We start from the raw sequence: 22,900 nt of genomic DNA, 5'->3' as shown, positions 1-22,900 counted from the left end.
TGGAAATGATAACGAGGTGAGTTCAAGACAAGTTATTTTCATTCTATTTATATAAACTTATTCTCATTCTTGTTCAATACAAAATTTAAATGGAATGAAACCGGTTCCGAGAATTTCTTATACTTGTTTTGCCTTATTTTGTTTATTTTTATTTTCTTAAATTTTAATTATATTAAAAATAAATATATTTTATAAATAAATAGTATAAATTTTTATTGGATTCACTTCCTTATTTTTAAAATTTTTTAAAATAAAAGATAGTAATAATTTTTATATGAAATACAAACATTTTTACTTATCCAGTTAGAAAATAGTGATTTTTAGAACCTGTTTAAAAAAAAATCAAGCTATCACCTCAAATTTTAATTTTTTGTTAAAGCACTTTTTAGGACATAAAACTAATATGGGCCTTTCGCATATGCAAATAATATTTTATTTTTTGACAACATTATTTTTATTTTTCTATTTCAAATAAATTTAAGTAATTATATTTATATTAATATTTTTTATTTTAAATTTCAAAGCTGATAGTATCAAATATAAATCCCCAAAAATATTACACGTTGACAGTAGAAATTTTTTAACTAACATAGAATATTATGTACTCATTAAAATTATAATATTATTATTTAAAAAAATGAATCATTTATTGTAATAATGGAGAATAGTTAATTTTGGAACATAAATGCCGTCTAAAATTAAGGGTCTGTTTGTTAACTATTGTCTAAAAAATAAACCCTATTTATCCCCCACAAAAAATATTGCAGTCAGTGAGCAGTGACTACAAGGTAAGCCAATGGAGCTAATAAAACTAACTTTTCAATTAGATACTATAATCCTTCGTTTCTAAATGATTGCTCATCCTCTAAGATGTGGTGGTTGTTTACCCCACAATGGCATCAAAGCAAATTTGGATGCCAACAAAGTAATGAATAAACTACCAAAACTTGGCCTCACCACTAACCCCATCTTCCAACTCAATACAAAAGAACTTCCACACTGTTGAGGGCTCTCTTTGCAACTTTGAATTTTCCAGCAAAGCCTTTATTCCTGCTCACCACATACTCCCTGATGAAGAACTTGATGCCATTGCGAAGGGTTTCAAGCTCGGGAGTGGCAGCTATGCGCTTAAATATGTTCCACACCACCCTATCTGGATTCTTAAATATAGCCTCAAATATCATCCGGAAGTGCATAATCCTTGTTGGGGTGAGCTGCTTGGAGTCGCTCAGTCCAACGGTCTTCAGAACTGCCAGAGAGAGTGTGAAAGAAGCGAGCATCTCGGCGACAAATCTTGCCAGATGCAAAGATGTCATTGGGTCCATTGATTCCAGCCTTTTGAAATGGTCCCAGAGGCAATACTGTGACATTGCATCAGAGGAAAGGAAAATTATAACCGAAGTACATCACATGCATACTAGCAATTTTAAACACATCTATATAAGTTCATTCCAATTGTCAGGCAGGTTAAAATAAATTCATCCATGGATCAGAATGACTTCCAACAGAAAGATTGTCTTAGTAGCTAGTACACACGGTTTCCCAATAGTAAAGTAAATCAATCCATTTGATGCAGAAAGGTTGAAGAGCATGAACACCAAACCTAAATGAGAAATTTATGGGAGTAAAACTATTCTCATTTCAAATTCAGGTTTTATATGGAATCTAAATAATTAGAGATACTATAGCAAGCCATTTAAACTGTATAAAAGAACTCTAGCTAGTACCTTGAAAGTATTTAAAATGCTCAAATAGTAAGAACTAGGCCCCATGCTGTTGAAAAGTCAACATATTTCCCTTTTACCTATAAAAGTTGGAATAAATGAGCATTATGCTTTTTTTGCTACTGAGATAAAAACACCTTTACTTCCACAAATTGGATATTGTGCAGAATCTGCAGATGAATTCGTTCTCTCAACAAAAGATGTCATTACTATGCATGATGTGTCTTTACAAAGGATGAGGCACTTCTTCCACCTAAATATATTTCCTAGTTCCCTTTTCTATCTATGGTCTTCTTATTTGATAGTCAAATGGATTACCTGCAAAGTATACTTCTGGTTTTTGTCATGTTTGCACAAATGTGATGCCAGAATGGTGTAATATTTGTTAAATAGTTCCTCCCGTAAACAGCATATGAGGATAACTCGCATGATGTCTCTATCCTGAAGATAACATAAGAGTTGAGTATTGCAAGATGGAAGAGCAGTAAACAAAAGAATAATAAAAGAAACCATGGGGTTACTACCTGCTTCCCAGGCAAATCCAACCTCAGAAGTTTCTGAAATGCATCAAGGACATCCACTGAAGTCATTATTATACAAAAGATTGCCCTTCTGGCATCTGTGTTCATCCCTAGTGTGGCAGCAAGCTGCAGCATTTTCTGGACTTCAAGAACCTCCCCGTCAATTCTGGCGGCAACTTCTTCAGCATTGTCTGCTAGGAAAGCCATATTACTGGACAACCACCAGTGGCCACTTTTGTCTGGATCAAGCAGCTTACTCCATTTGAGCCCTCTAATTACAATATCTTCTACTCTTAGCTGCGAACAAAGTATCAAGTGCTATAAACAACACAAGAGTAACTAAAACGCAAAGTGAAATACAAAATCCACATGCTAAAAGGCATAAATTTAATTCTTTACAAACCCAGAGTACTGTTTTGTTTTCCAATGTCCCTGCAAAGAATCAATAATATGTGACATTGCACTCTTCTCCAACCTGCTTGAAGTTCAGTTTTGGAAAATCTTATACTACCTTTTAGACTATTTCTCAACTCTATGTGACAACATAAGAATAGTTTGGAAAATCTTATACTACCTTTTAGACTATTTCTCAATCTATCTGACAATATAAGAATAGTCCTTGCATAAATTATTGAGCTACCTTATTATTACAACTAAGAATTGTTATAAGCAAACCTCCATGCTGTTTTGGAGGAAGCTATCTGGCCTTCAGCTGACTGACCTGAAAACTTTTATAGATTGATTGGAAAGAAAAGCATTATATAACATTAAGTAAAGGTCCACCAATAGTCACTAGGCCCAAGTACAGTTGATGTGAAAGCCTATTCTCAGTGTGGGTTAGAAGCATAACTCCGTATTCAGTTCAATCGAAGTCTGTCAAAAAACCCAAGAGAGAGAGCGAGAGAGAGAGAGTTGAAAAACAATCAATTCACAATACCTTCTGTAACCATTTGTTTATCTGTGCATATTGCAGAGTGTCCTCTTTAGGGCTCTTTTTGTTGTTCTTGATATTGCATATGGTTTCGAGCATGAACTCCATCTGCAAGGATTACCAAGTAACAATTGCAAAGAGGCGTAGATTTACAGAGAAGTTTCTGAAAGAACTGTATAGACAGCATACTCTTTTGTTGTTTATGTTTGACTTGCCATCTTCAGAGGTGGCCTTCAGCTCATTCATCCTATTCTGAACACTCAGAATAAAATTTTTCATGGCAACAGGATCATCATGCCTTAGTTTCATACCAGAACCTGTTAAGTGAACAACAAATCATGTCCTAGGTGACTCACTGGTCTGCAAACTTTATAAAGTCTGTGCAAAATATGCCATGCAATTATAAGAACCTAATATGCAAAAAAGGCATACAGTATAAAATGTCCAATCAAGTGTAATTCCAATAGTAAGGGACAAGAGAAAAGGTAGTGAAGAAAGTCAAAGCTGTTTAAAATGCATTTTTGCTGAATGTGGGCTTCATGGATACAGTCAAAGAACAGCTGTTTCTTGGGTGGCTTAGAGTAGGAAAGGACTACGAATGTAGGACCATTGGGTGCAAAAGATAGCAGAATTCATTGCGGGGTGGAGAGACGGAGGCAGAAGCTGGTTTGCCATAGATTCAAAATCTTTTGAGATTTCAATTGAGCATGTAAAAGGCAACATGGTTGGAAAGATTACAGAGAGGGGTTGAGGATTCTTGTTAATGGATCAGATTTGGAGGAAAAGCATCCAGTGGAAGGGGTGATGGGAGTTCAATTTATGGAAGGGAGCTTATCCAAGTGCACTCTGTCAAGAATGAGGATGCTATGAGAGGGCCTCTAAGCATGATCTTGAAAGATGGCAAGACAATGTTATTCCTAGAAAATGTTACAAACAATGACAGTGGCAAAGTAGAAGAGCAGATAGGGGGCTGTGGGGTGGTGAAAAGGAGTCTTGCTCCCAAGATACAAAATGGGATTCCTACATCTCTGAGGGCTGCATCAATAAGCTTGCATCCCTCAATAGGTTTGTGGGGATGCTAGTTGACAGTTTTGATGAAGAATTTTGGCTCTCATGAGGGGGATGGAACCCAAAAAAGGGGAACTACATTAAGTCAGGTGATTGAAAAGAGACCTATTGCTGGGCCTAGATTTGAAAGGGAACTTTGAAGCTGAAGTGTTCCATAAATTATAGCTCTGCTTCACACAAAGGGAGGAGGAGCGGAAGGAGTAATTGGGAGCTAGTCAAAGTTTGCTGATGAAGCTTCACATTTGTAACATTAGAGGGATTAATGAGGGGGTAAAGCAGAAAGTGACCAAATCCCTGAACAGATTGCAGATGGTGTTCTTGTTTGCTCACAAGAAACCAAGGTCCAATAGATATCAGTTTAGATGGTAAGAAGTTTGGGTGTAGCCTGGAATAGGGGGCTGTGGAAGCTAGGACACAAGCAGGGAGGATCTTGGTGTTTTGAGACAATAGGGTGTTGGAGTCCATTGAAATTAAAGTAGGGGCCTTTTCAATCTTTTGTAATTTCAAAAACCTTTGTTTGGATGTTCTTTGTGTGTATGCTCCAGTCCAAAATGGGAAGAGAGGATTTTGGGTAGAATTGAGTAATACTAGAAGGCTTTGGAACGATCCCAGATGTGTCGAAGGAGATTTGAATGTAGTCAGATGACTCAGATCCCCCGGGGAATAAGACATTTTTCAAAGATCATCGAGGAGCATCATTTTGATGGACCTCTCTCTAGCTGGTGATCTTTTTATGTGGAGTAGTGGGTTGAATAATCACTTCTATCTAGGCTGGACTGATTCCTCATTTCTAGAGAATGGAAGAATCATTTCAGTGGTCTGTCCCAGAGTATTCTACCAAGACCCGTATCCGAGTGTGCTCCCATTTTGTTAGATGGAGGGATGAGGAGGGATAAAACTCCCTTTAGATTTGAAAATATGTGGCTGAAAGTGGAAGAATTCAAAGACCTAGTTAGAAATTGGTGAGTGGGTTACCACATCAAGGATTTGTACAGCCATATCATAGCAGCCAAGCTACAATTCCTGAAACATAGTTTAAAAGCTTGGAAGAGACGTACTCTGGAATATCACAACCAATAAGTTGCTGCTATAAATCAGATTGATTTTTGGGATGCTAAGGAAAGATGTTCTTCTAGGTGAGGAGAATGAGGTTTGGAGGGAGGCAATGGAGGAGATTAGGAAGTGGGCAGCAATGGAAAAAGTTGTGGTGGAAAAAATCAACAGACTTATGGCCAAAGGAGATAATAACACTAAGGGCCTGTTTGGTTGCTGTTTTTGAAAACTGTTCTGGAAACAGTTTTTGAGAACAGTTTTTAAGAACAGTTTTTTATTTTTAAAAAAAAAAAAATTGTGTTTGGGAACTGAATTTTGAAAAACAGTTTTTGTCCTCAAAAACAAGAAAACATGTTTGGTTGAGTTAATAAAAAAAAAATTTAGAACAAATAAAACAAAAAACACGTTTGAAAGATGTTTTTTTTTTCTTTTTTAATTAATAAAATATTTTGTTCAAGTAATTTTATATTATAAATTTATAAATAATTTTTAGATATATAGTTCATTTAAATTAAAAAAATTATTTATTTTATTAATTTTAAAATAAAAATATTTTTTTATATTTTTTTAAAATAAATCAAACATAATAAAATCATTTTATTAATATTTTTTTATTTAATCTTTAACTTTATTAAAAATTATAGCATATTCTATTAAGTTGAGATAAAATTGTTCTCGTGATTTATTAATTTTTTTTTATCTCTACTAAATCTAAAATTTAAAATGCCACCCACTTCTCTCACTCAGGCATCAAGAAGCCCTTTTCTGAAGTTGCCCTCCAGCCGGGAAAATCCCTAAAAAAGCCCTTCTCTCAGTCTGCCACTCTCAATCCTCGCAGGTACTAATCTAATCATGTTATTAATTTTTTTTTTCAACCTCCGTTTGATTCCCAAGAAAATCCATGCCCCATTCAATTTCCGGGAAAATTCATCCTCGTTTGATTTCCGAGAAAATCCATGCAAAACCCCCAAGGAAAACCAAAAAATTTTCTTTTCTTTTGTTCCCTGTGTTTTCTGAATCCGTTTTAGGGGTCTCTTTGCTATTGTGCCATTGGATTTAAATTTCACGAACCTTGAATCAAAACTGAGAAACGGGAAAAATCAAGAAGAGGCAACGCGACTGTGTTGGAGAAGAGATGAGAATAGGAAGAAAAAAAAAAACATGGAGAACAGATGGTTTTTTTGTTGTTTAATTTTGTTCTGTAAACAGTAAAAAAATGGGGAAAACAACATTTTGTTGTTCTCTAAACAGTGCCATTTTGAGAACACGGGGAACAATAAAAACAAAAACGACTCTCTCAACCAAACGAGTTTTTAGTGTTTTTTGTTTTCAAGAACAGAAAACAGTTCTTGAAAACACTAAACAAACAGGCCCTAAGGTTCTGTTTGGCTATGTTTTTAGAAATAGTTTTTGAGAACAAGTATAAAAAAACAGTTCTCAATTGTTTTCATTAACAAAATTCTATTTGGGAACTCAAATGTGAAAAACAGTTTCTCAGCACATATAAAATGCAAAAGTTTTAAACTACTCTATTTTTTCAACTGTTGCTAGGAAAACTCCCAAAAAAAAAAAAAAAATTGAAAATATCTCAAAATTGTTCTTAAAAACAATTTGTTTCCATAACAAAGTCTCAAAAAACTATTTTCTGTCAAAAGTTTCTCAAGCGTGTCTTTTAAGTTAGAAAATAGTTTTCTATTGTAACAATATATATATATATATTCTTTCAAGAATAGTTACCAAACAGGTCCTAAGGTCTTTTTTTTTACAAAAATGACCAACGTTTGCAGAAGAAGAAATATTATTTGGCTAAAATAAGGGTGAATGATGGAATGTTATTTGAGGAAGTAGACATTAAGGAGGGGGTGGCAAATGTTTTCGAAAGGATTCAAGTAAGGGAAGTGGAGACCAAGTATTAGTGGAGTGACTTTAGATTATTTGAGTAATGAGTAATGAAGAATCAGGGCCCCTAAAGTTTTCATTTTCCAAGGAGGAGGTCTTTTCAGCTCTCTCCAGTTTGTGTGAGGAGAGAGCCATTTTGCTAGGACATCATGAAAAGTGAGGTGATAAATTTTATTTGGAGTTCTATGAACCAGGCTTCTTTTAGAGTTCTTAATCATGTCCATAGAGACAGTCTCACACATCCTAAACAGGACTAAAGAAAGGGGCTTCATAGCAGGGCTTTTAGTCAGGGGAAGAGGAGGTGTGGGATTGGAGGTGTCACATCTTTTATTTGTTGATGACACTCTTATTCTATCTGATGTCAGGAAGAAGCATATAGAGCATTTGAGCTTTAGGTGTTTATGTTTAAGGCAATCTCACGTTTAAAGATCAATCTTGGAAAAAGTAAGTTTGTCCCAATCAAGGTGAGTGCTAATGTGGGGGAACTAACTACGATACTAGGATGTAGGCTAGGTATACTCACCACTAGCTATCTAGGCCTTCTTTTGGGAGCCCCTTCAAAAGTTATTTACAATAAGCATTGCTAATGAGTGAGAGTTTGAGCGGGGACTGAAGGGGAAGAGAGGGCGGGAGGCCATTTTTAGGAAGTTGCAAAAGTAAATGGAAAAAATGGATGTGTTCCCTTCCAGTATCATTTTGAATACTTGGGTACCATCAAGGGTAAGCTTTTTCGCATGTGAAGCTAAGTGGGGCAAGATACTGATGTTGGGTCATCTCAAAAGAAAGGGCAAGAGGATATTAAACAGATGCTATCTATGCAAAGGAAAAGAAAAATCAATTGATCACATCTCCCTACATTGCTCGAAAGCAGTTATTCTATGGTAGTTGATTTAAGCTCTATTTGGAATAAAGTAGGCAATACATTCCTAGATGTGAGATGCCTTTTTGAGCAAGCATGGATCTTTTATCAAGAAGAAAAGGAAGAAAGCCTAAAGAACTACACCTTTGTCCTTATTTTGAACCATTTGGAGGGAGAGAAATAGGAGAGCTTTTGATAACACCAAAAAGGCAGGCCTAAGCAATCAAAAAATCCTTTACATATAATTTCCGGGAGTGGGTTAGAGTGTGCATAGAAGATTGTTCTTTGTTCATGATGGATTGTTCTTTGTTCATGATGGACTTTGTTAAATGGTTAAGATCTGAGTAAGGCAAGAAAGGTGTTTTTTGTGTATCCCTTCGCCTTGTTTTGGCCTTTTAGCACCCTTGTATACATCATGTAGGCCTTTGTATGACATTTTGTTAGACACTGTTAATATAATTGATCTTTGCCTATCAAAAAACAAAAAATAAAAAAATAAAAATAAAAACAGGATGCCAATCAAAGTTTAATACCGTAATACATGACAAAAATTCATATAAACTACAAACAAAGGTGAAAATATTGAAGATCCCAACAACCCTGCTAGTAAAGTCTCCAAAGAGTTGTGCTCGAAGATGTGGGACCCAATCCCAACTTTGTCAAGGTTGGGCCAAAAATACAGAAGAAAAAATAGCATATAAAAAAGAGGGCTTACATTGTAGAATAGTCAAGATGGTAGAGACGTCAATCTCCAGCAATTGTTTGCTCAAAATGATCAGCAAGTCATATATTAAATCACTGAAAAGCAACACAAAAACCACTGCTCTTAACAAGCAGTTGCCAACAAATACAACACCCAAATTTAAAGCGGATACAAACTAATCAGATCTCAAGGAACGGTCTGGGACATGCATAATTTCATATTTAAAATTTTAAACAACTAGTCTAGCCAGCGGGGAAGGTCAAGTGATTTGGCTATAGATGATATGATCATGATAGTCAAGAAGACTTCTGCAGTCATTTTAATGAAAAAATAAATAGTTTTATTCCCAAAATTTCATTTGGTTTTTAGTGAAATGACAGTGGTTTCCATTTGCATTGAGAACATTGTGCCACCACGAGGCTGACATGAAAAATGAGATGTACCCCAGATTAATATGCTATTTCCTACTTTCACAACACCTGTTATGTTTGTTGGCATGCACTGAAAACATTTCAACAGAGAAAATATTTGCCGTGTCAAAAAGGATGGCCTTATCTACAAACTCAATCACAAAAGGAGTTATAGAATTTCCTCTGGAATACAATTATGCAACTTTCTTATTTTACTTATCATTATCTTTTAGAAAAGTCTAGCATTCAGAATTCTGTAAGCTACTCACCTTGTGAAAACATTAAAAATGTATAAATAGGAAAGTAGAAGAGTCAGATTTCTCAACGAAAGTTCTTCATTTCTCAAGTACTCATCCTGGATACAAAAACAAAAGCTCTTGTAACCTTTTTAAGCTGCAGTGATGCAAGAGCAAGAAAATACTCAAAATTTCTAACTAACGCATGCTACACACCAGCTGAAGTTAAAGTTCAGATGACTAAATACTATACATCATATCAAATAATAAATTCTAAAATTTATCAGCAAAAAAACAGAACTCCTTCAAGAGTCAATAACAAAACCCTTTATCAGGTAGGGGTAATGAACCTCAAAAGATTTAGCAAGAGAAGCCACAAGCTCTGCACTAAAGTCATTCCCAACAAGATAAGCCATGCCCGCAACAAAAGCTGCAAAAACTGCAGCATACCTTCACATAGAAATAGACCAAAAAAAACAAGTTAACTCAAAAGACAATCAGAAAAAGTAATATGGGAAAGAAATATATGTGCAGCTTTAAAATTGAATAGCATACCAAAACAACATAAACATGACTGACTAATAAAACCTAGCATGATGTCACATTCAGAACTTATGAAAACTAACAACTAGCTTAAAACTTTAGAGATAGTGGTGGTGATGTTATATGCATTAATAGCAAATGCAATCCTAGATGCCAAGGGGAAAACCAAAATCAACTCTACAATGCCAAGAAAATGATACTCCTATATCCCCATATCCACATGGCTATGAATGAAATTGATTCCCAATGCTAAGAAAATCGCAAAGATGGTGAAACAGAGCTTGTACTTATTCTTCTAAGAGTGTAAAAGTTTTTCCACCTAAAGGCTATGTTCTTTGAGGATAACATATGCTTCCATACTATCTTAACCCAAAAGGATAATGGGGCAGACAATGATCAGGTTATTCATCTGAGAGGCTGAGTTATTTTTAAGGGTTCAAATCTATATTACCATAAATAAAACTTCTTAATTTCTTCATTAGCACTGTCAAATTGATCAGGTTAGGCTCTTTAGATTCACCAAAAAACAGTATGATTACCAAGATGGACCAATCAACAAGTAAAAAATGCTTAAGAAACCTATTCTGTAAAAGAACAAATTTTTGGTGTCTGAAAGAACTTCTGTAAATAACAAAGATTCATCTTAAAAGATGGCTAAAAAAAGGGAAAAGAAAAAAAAAAGGAACGGTAAACAAAAGTGACCCACATGATAAGGCTATAGCAGTGAGCCTACACCAATCCAACACAAAAATGAAATGGTCATTCTAGGAATTTTATCAAAATGTGAAATCAAAATACAAGATTCTTTCTTTCACTGTCTTAAATGAAGACATATGCATCCTTATGCACTTGCCTGTTTCCTAGGAAAGGTACCCATAAAAAAGTAAAAATTTCTCTTCCACCACCAACTGTCCATATTTAGTTGTTTTAGACTTTTAGTCCATAGACGATATAAGATGTGACAAAAAATAGAAATCAATTTTAAATTCCAGTTAAGCAATGATTCTCAATCTATTCATCAAGTAAGGAAGTGTCTTCCATGTAACGGTAACTTTTTTTTATTAAAAACTTGATGGAGCTAAAATCAAATAGGGAAAGAATTTAATACAAACTTAAACTTGATAAGATGCTGTTCAACAAAATTGTTCTGAGCACAGCCGAAAAAAGTGAACATATGAAATTTACACAAGGTGTTCAAATTTAAAATGCAAAAAGATAAGGAGAAAACATAATGCCAGAAGAAAATGGAGAACAATCTTCACTCAAACAGATCTAACTTACAGTATCTTAATTAGCTAGGCACAACCTTGATAGAAAGGAGGAAAACAAGAAATTATTCAGAGAAATAATCAACTCTTAACTGTTCATTGCCACGTTGACCTCCAGAACATGATGCCAAAACCTCCTCAGTGATAATCTGAGAACTAACACTGCGATCAACAGACTGCAATGCAATAAAATTAGAATTTTGAAGCAACAACACTATTTCTACCAACTGACTTTGTCAACAAAACTATTTGAAGCAACATCCAAAATATTCTATAGGATCAATATTTTCCACATAGTTATCATGTTAAATATCTGATTGATGGTTAGATGCAAATTTTGACAAATGTTAGAGGACAATACTCCACCTTTGCGGGTCTAAAAGGCTAATATCCAATTGAATTAGGCAATACAAAAATTCCTTAAAATTAACATTATAAATGATCAAAAGGAGCTGACCACATTTACATGACAAGTAGCATCACAGCGGTTGCAACCACCCTCTCATTATGATTATGATTTCCAAAATATCCAATAATGTCTCCCACTCAGCACCATGCATGTTGTTGCACAGGGCATGTTCTAATATTTCATGCACCAATTAAAAAATAGAAGTCGTCCATCATTCCATCACTAAAACTAATAATAAACAGTTTATCAAGATTTCATCCAAATGGAAGATTACAAATATTCAAATAAAAATAAAATGATAAGCCATACAGAGAGGAAACATACATGGAAGATTGTGACCATTTCCTTGGTAATTGATTCCAAATTAGATTCAGAAAGCCTGTTCAAAAGACCTGGAACAAGTTGAATCTTAGAAACCAAGTCAAGTTTAACAAAGGGGAAGGGGGAAGGGATACAACATTGCAAAAATTCAAAACAAACCTCTTATTTGTCTCTGAATTTGATGGTACTCTTCTAACTCATTTCCTGCACAAGATCTCAAGTATGGAGCTTTGTATTTTATACTTTCCTCTAATGCAGGTGCTTTTTCCATTACAACCTCTGGACCAAATGTTTTGACAGGCTTTGCAACCCTAATTGCCACCATGTGGGCCATCTCACCTTCTGGCCCTTGCTCCAATAACTCCTTCTCATGTTTCTTACTTGAACACATCTTGATAGAAACGTGTTCCAATGCCACATCTCCACTACTGGTTTCCACAACTAGCCCTGATTTTTTCCTCTTCTTCACTGAACTTCCCAAAGAAAATTTTTGAGCCTCCAAGATTTCTCCCTCCCCTAGGGAATCAACAACAGATGGGATTTCTTCAAATAAAGAATTGATGCCATCATCCACTCCCCATAGTTTCCCCTCCTTAACCCTAAGTTTCTTTGCTAATTTTCTTTCCCACTTCAAATCATCTTTAGCAGTTATATTTTTCTTCGTATCCATTTCAAGAAAATGCTCAAAACCAGTTTTTGAATTTCTCTCTGAACCCTTTTTCCTCTTCACCATCTTGACCACCATTAGATTTCTTCCACCAAGGAGTTTACTTGAGCTATAAAAATCATAGGCATAAGGCAACTTATACAGAAAAGAAATGAATAAATAAATACACACATACACACACTAGGTTGAGCATTCAATAATTCACAAATTATTCCTGAAGAAAAACCCAAATACCCTAGAATTACCACTACACTTCTTCACATGGATTCCTCTCCAACTTCTAAAAACTTAACTAAAGTTGCAAAACTGACAGTAGTTTAATGCAATGAATCACTGACGTATTGTGTTTTAAATTCATTGATACCCATTAAACCTGAATTTCAGATTATTCTGGTAATTCAAAATATAAATCTCAAGTTAAGAAAACCCTGATGGCAGTTTCACCTCTTCTAAAATCTACAATTTCGGGTTCTCAACTCAACATGTTCTTCATGGATCATGATAACAGTGTTTGGTTACCCTTATCGACTCATCTGAATCATGGATGGGAATGTAATTCCAGTTCCAGTGAAGTGTGAACCACACAGGAGATAGTGCCCAGCCAAAGTGAGCCTATGTGCTGGTTTTGGGTCAGCCCAGCCCAGAGTGCAGCCTAACTGGTTATGGGCTGGTTATGGGACTACTTTCCATGCATCACCTGAAGAGTGTGATCACGTGGAACTTGCCGTTGGAGTTCCACCGTCCCAAGTACCAGTAGGCTTCGTATTCTCCAGACCATTCTGGGAAAATAAACATCATTGCTAAATTTTGGATTAGAAACAGAATTCATAAAAGTAAATTTTTTAATCCACCCAATATATTGTTTTTATTTTCAAATTCTAATTAAAACAAATGAGGCGAAAAAGTGGGAGAATGGTGGGACATTCGTGTCATCCAGATAAGAATTGACTACCAAAATCAAAGAGTGACACCAATAAGGAGTTTAAACAGTGGACACCTTCTCCGATATGTGTATTGTAGACCATGGATTGAAAAATCGGAATTTATCGGCGATATTTCTTCGAAATTTCGGATATCGGTCGCCCACGATATTCGCCCCCGATTATCGATTCCCAGGGAATATCGTCAAAAATCGGCAATATCGGCGAAGCACCGATAAATCGAAGATAAGTCGCGAGTGGAGCTGACGCGCGGAGCAACCGGAGGAGAATTTCAAAATATCGCCGATATTTCGGTATTTTTACCGATTTTTCGGGAAATTTCCCGATATTTCCTACCAGTCCAGCCCGCGCACAGGATACAAAATCTGTCCAAATTTTTTTTTATATAAAAAAAACATAAAATGCTATTTGGTAATCTGATCATGATTTGCAGGCAAAGGTTGAGTTTTTCAGCCTGGCTCAAAAATCGTGGATTTAGGGTTCGTGAAATTTAAATCCAATGGCACAAGAGCAAAGAGACCCCTAAAACAGATCCAGAAAACACAGGGAGCAAACGAAACGCAATTTTTTTGGTTTTCTTTGGGGGTTTCGAATGGATTTTCTCAGAAATCAAACGAGGATGAATTTTCCCGGAAATCGAATGGGGGATGGATTTTCTTGGAAATCAAACGGGGGTTGCAAAAAAAAAAAATAATAACATGATTAGTACCTGCGAGGATTGAGAGTGGCAGAGGAAAATAGGGCTTTTTTAGGGATTCTCTCGTTGGAGGACAACTTCAGAAAAGGGTTCTTGATGCCCGAGTGAGAGAAGTGGGTGCCTTTTAATTTATAGATTTAGTAGAGATAAAAAAAATAATAAATAAATAAATAAAAACAAATCATGAGAACAATTTTTCACTCTTTATATAAATAATTATTAATTATCAACCTTTATTTTGATTATTAAATAAATTAATATTAATAAAAAAAGTTGTTACTACGCATTTTTAATAAAATTTAAAAAATTAAATCTCAAATAAAATATTTTATATAAATTAATTTATTTTTTCATTTAAAATATAATAAAATATATTTTAATAAAAATATTTTAAAATTTTTAAAATAAATATTGTCTTCAACAAGATGAGTTCCCTTCATCTAATAATATAATGAAACCACATCGATCCTTTTCTTATAATATTAAAGATTATTGCAATATCATATATATTATATTTTTATATAAATTATTTTTATTTAATAAAATCAAATATTTCTTCACTCAATTCTAATTTTATACACTTTCAAAATTCATATATATTATTTTTAAAATTCAAATACCGAATCTCCCGATATATCTTTGTTTACGATATTTTTCTTCTTAATTATATATATGTCAGATAACTTTAAAACGTATATTCTTACTTTTTTGAGTTTTTTCAAGTATTTCTATAAATTTTAAATAATTTTCACTCCACCAATATTTGTGAAAAAATATTTATTGATATTTCTCCGATATTTTCAATATATCCGTAAAAACCAATATTTCAATCCATGATCGTAGTTACCAACTTCCCAGAAGAATTTATTTGTAATTAAAAGCAAAGGAGGCAAGTGAGTCGCTGTTTCACTTGCCCCCTTCCTTGCTGAACCCAATTTCCCGTGCCTTGATGTTCACAGGATCTGGTCTTGGGTCAGAGGGCCACCATGCCAAAAATTTAAATTTAAATTAAATTTAATTAATATTATGTAAATTAAATATACATTTTTTTAATCCAAAATAAAAATTATTTTTAAAAACCTAAAATTTATTTATCCAAACAATTTTTTTCTTTTTTTCTGAAAAAAAAAATTAAACTTGTCAAATATTCTTATTTTTTAAAAATATCAAAATAATTGTTTTCTATTCTTAAACTTAAAATTTAAAAACAAATTTCATAGAACATAATCAAACAAGCACATGTGTGATGAACATTCGAGTGAGAGTGTTCTAACCTATCAAAAAAAATTCAAGTGAGAGTGTTCTAAATATTATAAATTCGATAAACTATCACCATCAATAAATAATCATTTACTCCCTTCACTCCATTTACTACATTATCTATAACTATACTATATATTAAATCTATAAAGTACGAAGTGTTTTTAGAATTTTTTATTTCCAAAGTACCCTTATTAATCACTTATTTCCCTTCATATTTCATATCTTCATTATTTAACTATAACAATCATTAAAAAATTCACTTTTTTATTATTTGTAAGTTATAATTGATAAAATTAAATTCCTGTATTTATTTGTTTTTTCCTTTTTTAAGATAAGAGTTTTTACATTTTTTTTATTTTTATTTGCTCTTCTTTTTCTTCCAAATGCTTTCTTTTACATTGGGATCCATTGGCAACATATATATATATATTGCACAAGATAATGGTCCTAACCAATTAATTTTATAAGAATTATAGCCTGAGCTCTAGTCTAAAATTCAAAATTTTTAACAATACAATTGGCAGGTTAAAAGCATTCAAAGTGAAACCCTCACCCTCTGTTTGGTTTCCAAGAAAATAGAGCCATAAAAGAAAATAAAATTTTCATTCCTGTGTTATATCTCATCCTTTGCTTTACTCGGCACTGTGAATTTTCAGTAAAGTGACATTGTTGTGTATTCCGGTAGGTGAAAATTTTACAATTCAAAATCTTAATTCCTTCTTTCCTATTTTCTCTGTATGTAAACTTTTTTATAGAAGAAAACATTCCTAAAGAGAAAAAGACCGTTAATCTAACAAAAATTTCCGTCTGAGCTATAAGTCAAACTGGCGATTGTTCGATGTTCAAAGAGAAACCCTAGAATTCAAAACTTCCAGCAACAATTCTCAATTTATAAAGCACTGAGACTGAAATCTGACCCTCTGTTTGGGCACCAAGAAAACGAAGAAAATAAAAAGAAAACCACGTTTTGATTACCATGTTATCGCCCTCACTTTCTTTTGCTGCCAACAATCCAAAACAAATAAACAAAATTTAAAAATTTAAAAATAAATAAATAAACAAACTCAGACAACTAAGCCAGATCGTCATGTGATTTTTAGGTAAGGTGAAATTTTCTGTATTCTCGAGATCTAAATGGTGAAAAATTTATGATTCAAAATTTTCTAATATTTTCTCAGCATCCAAAAGATTGTACCTAATCCGGAAGTTGATAAATTGAATTGGGGAAAGAGATTGGAAGCGTACCTTCAACTATCAACCGAAACTAATTGTTTTGAGAAGGAATGGTCGAATGCGTTAGCGTAAACAGATACAGACAAACCCTAAAGTGGTGAGTTCAGTCGGATGATGGTGTGGGTTTCACAAATTTAATAACTTTGAAGTATTTTTAGTTACTTTTTATAGCGTTCTAAGTACCAATTGAAAATACGAAGAATGTATTGAAAATTTTTTAATAAGTCAAGAAAATCGTTTTCCTTATTTAAGTTCCAAGGCAAATTTTTGTTTTTAAAGACAATTTGATAATGTTTTTAAAAACAATTCTTCAAAACTTTTTTTGACAATGTTCTACAACATGATTTTATTTTTTAAAATAATTGAGATCATTTTTAAGAAAGATTCCTAAAAACCATTTCGAAAATGTTCTTAAGTGCTTAATTTTTTCCTCGACCAATTACTATCATTAGATTTATGTACTTATTTTGGTAAAATAAGATAAAAAGTGAAAGTAAATAAGGTGAAATTTAAACATTCCTATAATATAATCTCCTTGTATCCTTTGCATGATCCTACGCTTATTACTAGAAATTTGAGAAGTCTAACAACATATATTGATATCATTAACAAAATGGCCATAAGTGATGAGCAACGTAGCCAACTTTTTCATGGTATCAACCTCAATGATTATGAGTAACTTCAATGATTTAAAATTAAGTTATCATCTTAAAAACTTATGTCATATGATGTAGATATAACATATTTATATAGATCCATAGAAATATTGAGATCCTTGAAGGATTCAAAAATTTTAAAACAAATAATTCCATGAAAGATTAAAATATTCGAAGCAATGAATGAAAATCTTGTATTACTTTTCTACGTTAAGCTATGATGATAATATATTTGATTAAAATTATGTCATTGTATAGATTTAAGTGGAGGTCTTTGTAATTGTTGTAATGGAACTTTGAAAAGTTCAAAAGAACAACTAGTTATTTAAAGAAAGAATTTGAAATAAAAAATCTTGAAAAGCAAAAATGTTTTCTTGACCTACAAATTGATCAAGTATTTTTCAAATGATATTGTGGACCCCGCATTTCGGCTCAATGCGTTTCCCACTTGATGGCGAGCTCGATTTTTATTTTGAAAAATTGATTTTATTTATAAAATAAAAAATAACTTGGAGTCGCCACTTATCTTTGTTTTATTTTTAAAGGGTAAACAAAATAAGAAAGAAAAACCCTAAGTGTGACTCCTTGTTTTGGAAAAGGTGGTCTGTGAAAAATCGGATCGAGTTTGGGGGTCAGGTTACTTATCGGGAAGGTACGGTAAAAATCGTAACACCCCTCTAAGCCCCTAAAGTCGGGTCTTTACTAATAAAATGAAGCAATCAGGGCAATGAACGAGTAAAACAGTGAGTATTCGGAACTATCATGCACATATGAGAATCAAATCATGCATTTAAAAATACCAGAATGAGGATAGATACGTACCTGGGTGACGAGCCACAATGCGCTATCAAGAAGTGAGGTTAGTGCACAATTAAAGAATAATTTCAAGCATGTCATAGGGTAGAATAGAAACGATCGTGCATGGCAACTAAATCGATCAATCAATTAATTGATCATAAAATCATATATGTCGGGCCCCCACTAAAGCCCATTTATTTTGCATGAATTAGTATCACAGATTCCATTATTCCGGAATTATGAAAAAAAAACATTCATGTCTATTAAAATCAAGAGGAGCAGAAGATTGTGGGCGGAAATGGATCCGGCGAATCACGAGTGTCTAACGAGCCAAGCTGTCCAGGGAATCTGAATTGTCGGCTGGATGCCCTTCGGATAAGCGCTATCAGAGGATCCGGACACGTCTGACCGGGGAAGTTGAATCGCCCTTCTCTCCCATCCGGCGTCAGGCGTCAGATGTGAGATATCCAGAGAAGGTGGGACGTCGGCCGGACAGAATTCTGGATGTAAGACATCCGGAGAAGGTGGGGATGTCAGTCGGATAGAATTCCGGATGTGAGACATCCGAAGAAGGTGGGATGTCGGCGGGGCAGAATTCCGGATGTGAGACATCCGGAGAAGGTGGAGACGTCGGCCGGACAGAATTCCGGATGTGAGACATCCGGAGAAGGTAGGACATCGGCCGGACATAATTCTTCCCCGGGTGGAATGAGCTATGCCGCGCGTCGCAGGGGGGATCGTCTACTTGTGCAAGGGAGAGAGAGAGCCACGTGGCATTTTTTAGGGAGGATCCCGCATGTAGGTGAAGGTTTAGAGAGAGTAACGAGTTTGGTGGTATGGTTAAATGGGTGTACACACGGGTATGGTAGAACATGGTTATGAGTAGCATGAAGGATGGGTATGGGTGGTATGGATATGGAAGCTTGGGTGAGTGGTTTTAATGGGTATGTGAAGGAGTGAAGGATAGCATGCACCCGTGAGACTCCATGTAAGTGAGGGAGTGGGATGGAGAATGAATGAGAGGAAAATGGGTGTGGTGGAGGATGCTTGATTTCTGCAAGCTTGAGTGAGGAAATAGGTATGACGACCTAGAGAGAGAGGTGGATAGATGAACGATGGATAGGGTGGATAAGAGAAAAAAAAACATGGGAAGGAGATGACGACACGCTTGCATGAGAATAGAGATAGGGGTCATGCAGAGTGAAGATATGTGCATGGACATAAACACAATGGGCAGACCACCAGCAGATGTGCCTCCACGTCTAGCCGACGAATATGCTTGGTAGTATGCAACTTTGGGTATTTGCTGACTGTGAAAGCTTGGAGAAAACTGAAAAGGCATGTTCTCATCATCACTGAAAACCCAGATTCTAGCCACAAGGAGGCCATGGCTTGAAGCTTCATGGAAAGCAGCTGAGACTTTGGAGCCTTGAGTATGCACTCAAGGAGGGAAAGAAAACAAGGAGATAACAGGATAGCAACAAGAAAAAGAACATGAAGACTTTAACTAGCATATCGGACCCATTTCATCATTTCATCCATGGGTCCAACATCCAGTGAGTTAGGATGGAAAAATACTCGTCAGAATAGGGCATGAAACATAGCAAACTCTTCCAATATTTAATCGATAATCACCTAAAACAGAACAACCCAACAAGCAGAAATGAAAAATCACTAAGAATTAGACCTGGACAGTTTGAAAAAAAATGGAAAATATACAAAAAAACAAATGGTCACACCTGGAAATCTCCCTTCTCAACTCTGTGTCCTGGACTTGCCAGCAACTCCACGCTCCTCTGTTCTTAGCTTCCTACTCAAGTTTTTTTACCCAATACTCTTTTTCTCTTCCACCCCAGAAAAACTCCTCCGTTTTTCTTTACTTTTTTCTCTTCCCTCTCCCTTTTTCGGATTTGCCTTCCCCACGATCTCTGCCCCCCGCCACCTTTCCTGCACCACTCCTTCTATTCCCCTACAATGCTGTCCCCTCCAACGATCTCTGCCGCATCCACCTTTTCTGCACCACCCTTTCTGCAGCCACCTTTCCTTCTCTCTCATCCGCGCCCCCTGAAGGTCTGCGGGACCCCCTTCTAGAAAGTTCCTCCACGTGTCAAAGTCCTACTGCAGCTTCAAAAAGCGAGGTTGATTCCTTATGGCCACTAAGGATGTGACACGTGGCCCGCTGGGATAGTGACACCTGACTAAAAATGTGGTATGCAAAAACAAATAGAGAAAGAGTGACACATGCCTAAATGGGGGTCTACAGACATGTTGTTCTATCAATTTATTGAGTTTAATCTTATTTAGTGATGGTCTTCATTTTAACATGATTTTTTTTTCAGATGTGTTTTAATAATTGATAAATTTATAATTTGCTAAATTCTTTCCTCTAAATTTGATTTGTTCAAACCCGTTTTCAATTAATTGTAAATTTGATTAGAATTTTTAGTAATTTCATAATTCTCATAATTAAATAAAAGTTTTTAAGATTATAACAATAATTCTTTATAAGGACAAGATGTTTGTTTTTTTACTTAATTTTAAACAGAATTTTAATACTTGATAGTATTAAGGATTAGATTGTTTTTTTTAATATTTTATTTATATTAAACATTAAAAAGTAAAAAAAAAAAAATCAACATAATATTTTTTCTATTCAAGAAAAAAATTATAATAAGTCATAAAATTGTAGAAAAACAAACAATTTAAAGTTTGAAAACAAAAGCCCTCTTAGTTGTTAGTTCATTTAATTAATTCAATCATTTTTTTGGATTATGAATTAATAGTATCATCCATAAATTTGGCTTTGTTATTAAAGGAAATTTTAGTGATATCTTTTAGAGCATAAACTAGAGAAAAAAACCAAAACTAGATCCCGAAGAAAATAAATCAAACCAAAAAAATGGGCACCATTGCGGGGGACTTTATTTGAATAGATTTTGAAAATTTGTTCAATCTTGAAAATTCTGAGTTAACAATTTTTGTTCTTTGTTTTGATCATTTTTAGTATTTTTTATTTATTCTTCATTTTTTACTCCATGCGTATGCTGACATTTCATGCTGACGTGATGTTGGCTTAGGTACGTGGGAATCCCACCTGGGCACCCTTGCCCTTGCTTTTGTGGCAAGAAAGTTTAAGAAAAAGGGGTAAATATGGAATTCTCAAGTAGGGATGGTAAGGAGCCGGATCTTTTCTAGTACCCCGTTCCGCCCGTTCCGCCCAGCCCCAATGGGATGAGGTTTAATTTTAATAAATAGGTTTAAAATTTTTTTAAAAAACCTCGGATGGTTCGAGTATTGCCTCGCCCTGACTCGATTATATATAAAATTAATTTAATTTAATTTTTATTTTACTATTTTAATATATAAATAATAAAAAAATATTTTTAATAAAATAAGTTATAAAAAAAATATAATAATTTAATTATTTATAAAATATATTTATTTTACTATAATTAAAATTTTTAAAAGTATTTTTTTTAAAAAAAATTCAAAAAAAAGTTAAATGGAACGGAGTGTATGAGAATTTATCATACCCGCTCCGTCCGCTCCGTCCGGCCCCGTTTAATTTTTTAAATGAGGTGGGAATGAGAATTGTTTCGAATAAATGGGGCGGGGTGGGATAGGGGTGACCTGTCCCGAACCCACCCCGTTGTTATCCCTATTTTCAAGTAATTGGTATGAAAAGACAAAGTTTAGGTTCCTAAAAAATGCATTATTTGAAAACAGTGTATGATTGAATAATTCTCTCATTTTGTTATTGTATTCTCGTTTCACTTCATTAGAAAAAATGTTGTAGGAAACAAAAAGCTTCATATAAATAAACGAAAAGTTGACAAGGTTAAATTTAATTTATGGAAGGAATAAAAAATAGATTAAGATAAAAAGAAAAAATTAATGATAAGTATAAATATTAAATATATTTTTTTATAAAAGATTTTGAAATTAATTTTATTAAATTCTAATATAGATCATACAAAGTTGGATTATTAAACATTATTATTACTCAAGGTTGGCTTGACTTCTCAAGATTCTTTAAAAGAAAATTTGTACAAATTATGAAAAATTTAAGATTATTAAAAAAAAAAAAAACTATTTCTTAAAATATAAAAGATATAGGAGAAAAATATAAATTAAATTAATGTTTATTTTCATGATTTTTAAAAAATTATTAAAATTGAAAATATATATTAATAATCTTTTTTACTTTATAAACCTGTTTTCTCATTGGTCCATGTGGGGACCACTCCCTAGGCGTAACAGTGAGACCTAGCATGTCTGCCGCTCACACCCCAACGGCCGGCTGAACAGATGCCAGAGGGATGTTGGCCATTACCGCCGCCTGGAATAGCGACACGAGTCACCCCAGCACAGAGTCAGGTGCCAGGCACCAGCCAATTTAACCTATTGTTTTCAAAATGGACATTGGGGTTGATCCACTTCCTGAGGTGGGAGAAATAATTCTTTGAACCAAGGTAAAGGAACGAGATCGAAACTAGGACCTCAAGCAGGAGGGAACGTAAAAAGATCACCAGGCTAACTTAGCGAATATTATAAAATGGTTCATATATTTTATATATAAAATAATTTTAAATAGCACATGAGAGAGAAAATTTTGACACTATAAAAAACCGTACTGCGTGTGTTTGTTTGGGTTGAGAGAAAACAGAAAACTCTCGAAAGGTTAACTTTCTTTTCTTTTT

General features: G+C 34.2%; 1 protein-coding gene across 5 annotated transcripts; it reads right to left on the bottom strand.

Annotated features, from left to right (window-relative positions):
• Positions 1 to 694: 694 nt before the first annotated feature.
• LOC117914679 (nucleolar MIF4G domain-containing protein 1-like) lies at positions 695 to 16,864 on the bottom strand. 5 transcript variants are annotated; one of them, XM_034830118.1, is made up of 13 exons: positions 14,263 to 14,285; positions 13,057 to 13,391; positions 12,105 to 12,721; positions 11,949 to 12,016; positions 11,309 to 11,391; positions 9,755 to 9,854; positions 9,438 to 9,523; positions 8,771 to 8,853; positions 3,366 to 3,493; positions 3,183 to 3,284; positions 2,249 to 2,542; positions 2,043 to 2,165; positions 695 to 1,361 (listed from the first exon to the last, which is right to left on the bottom strand). In XM_034830118.1, exons 3-13 carry the CDS (start codon positions 12,688 to 12,690, stop codon positions 978 to 980), a joined length of 2,037 nt encoding a protein of 678 aa, XP_034686009.1. In that variant the 5' UTR covers positions 12,691 to 12,721; positions 13,057 to 13,391; positions 14,263 to 14,285; the 3' UTR covers positions 695 to 977. The 5 variants fall into 5 exon arrangements, with proteins under 5 accessions (XP_034686009.1, XP_034686005.1, XP_034686008.1 ...); XM_034830114.1 differs by lacking the exon at positions 14,263 to 14,285 and adding an exon at positions 13,610 to 13,888 and having other exon boundaries at positions 13,310 to 13,391; XM_034830117.1 differs by lacking the exons at positions 13,057 to 13,391; positions 14,263 to 14,285 and adding an exon at positions 16,759 to 16,864.
• Between the last annotated feature and the right edge of the window lie 6,036 nt (positions 16,865 to 22,900).

This window comes from Vitis riparia, chromosome 5 (assembly GCF_004353265.1).
Source record: "Vitis riparia cultivar Riparia Gloire de Montpellier isolate 1030 chromosome 5, EGFV_Vit.rip_1.0, whole genome shotgun sequence".
Taxonomy (NCBI): Eukaryota; Viridiplantae; Streptophyta; class Magnoliopsida; order Vitales; family Vitaceae; genus Vitis; species Vitis riparia.
The sequence above is the reverse complement of the archived record's forward strand: the minus strand, read 5'-3'. Positions and strand labels throughout refer to the sequence as shown.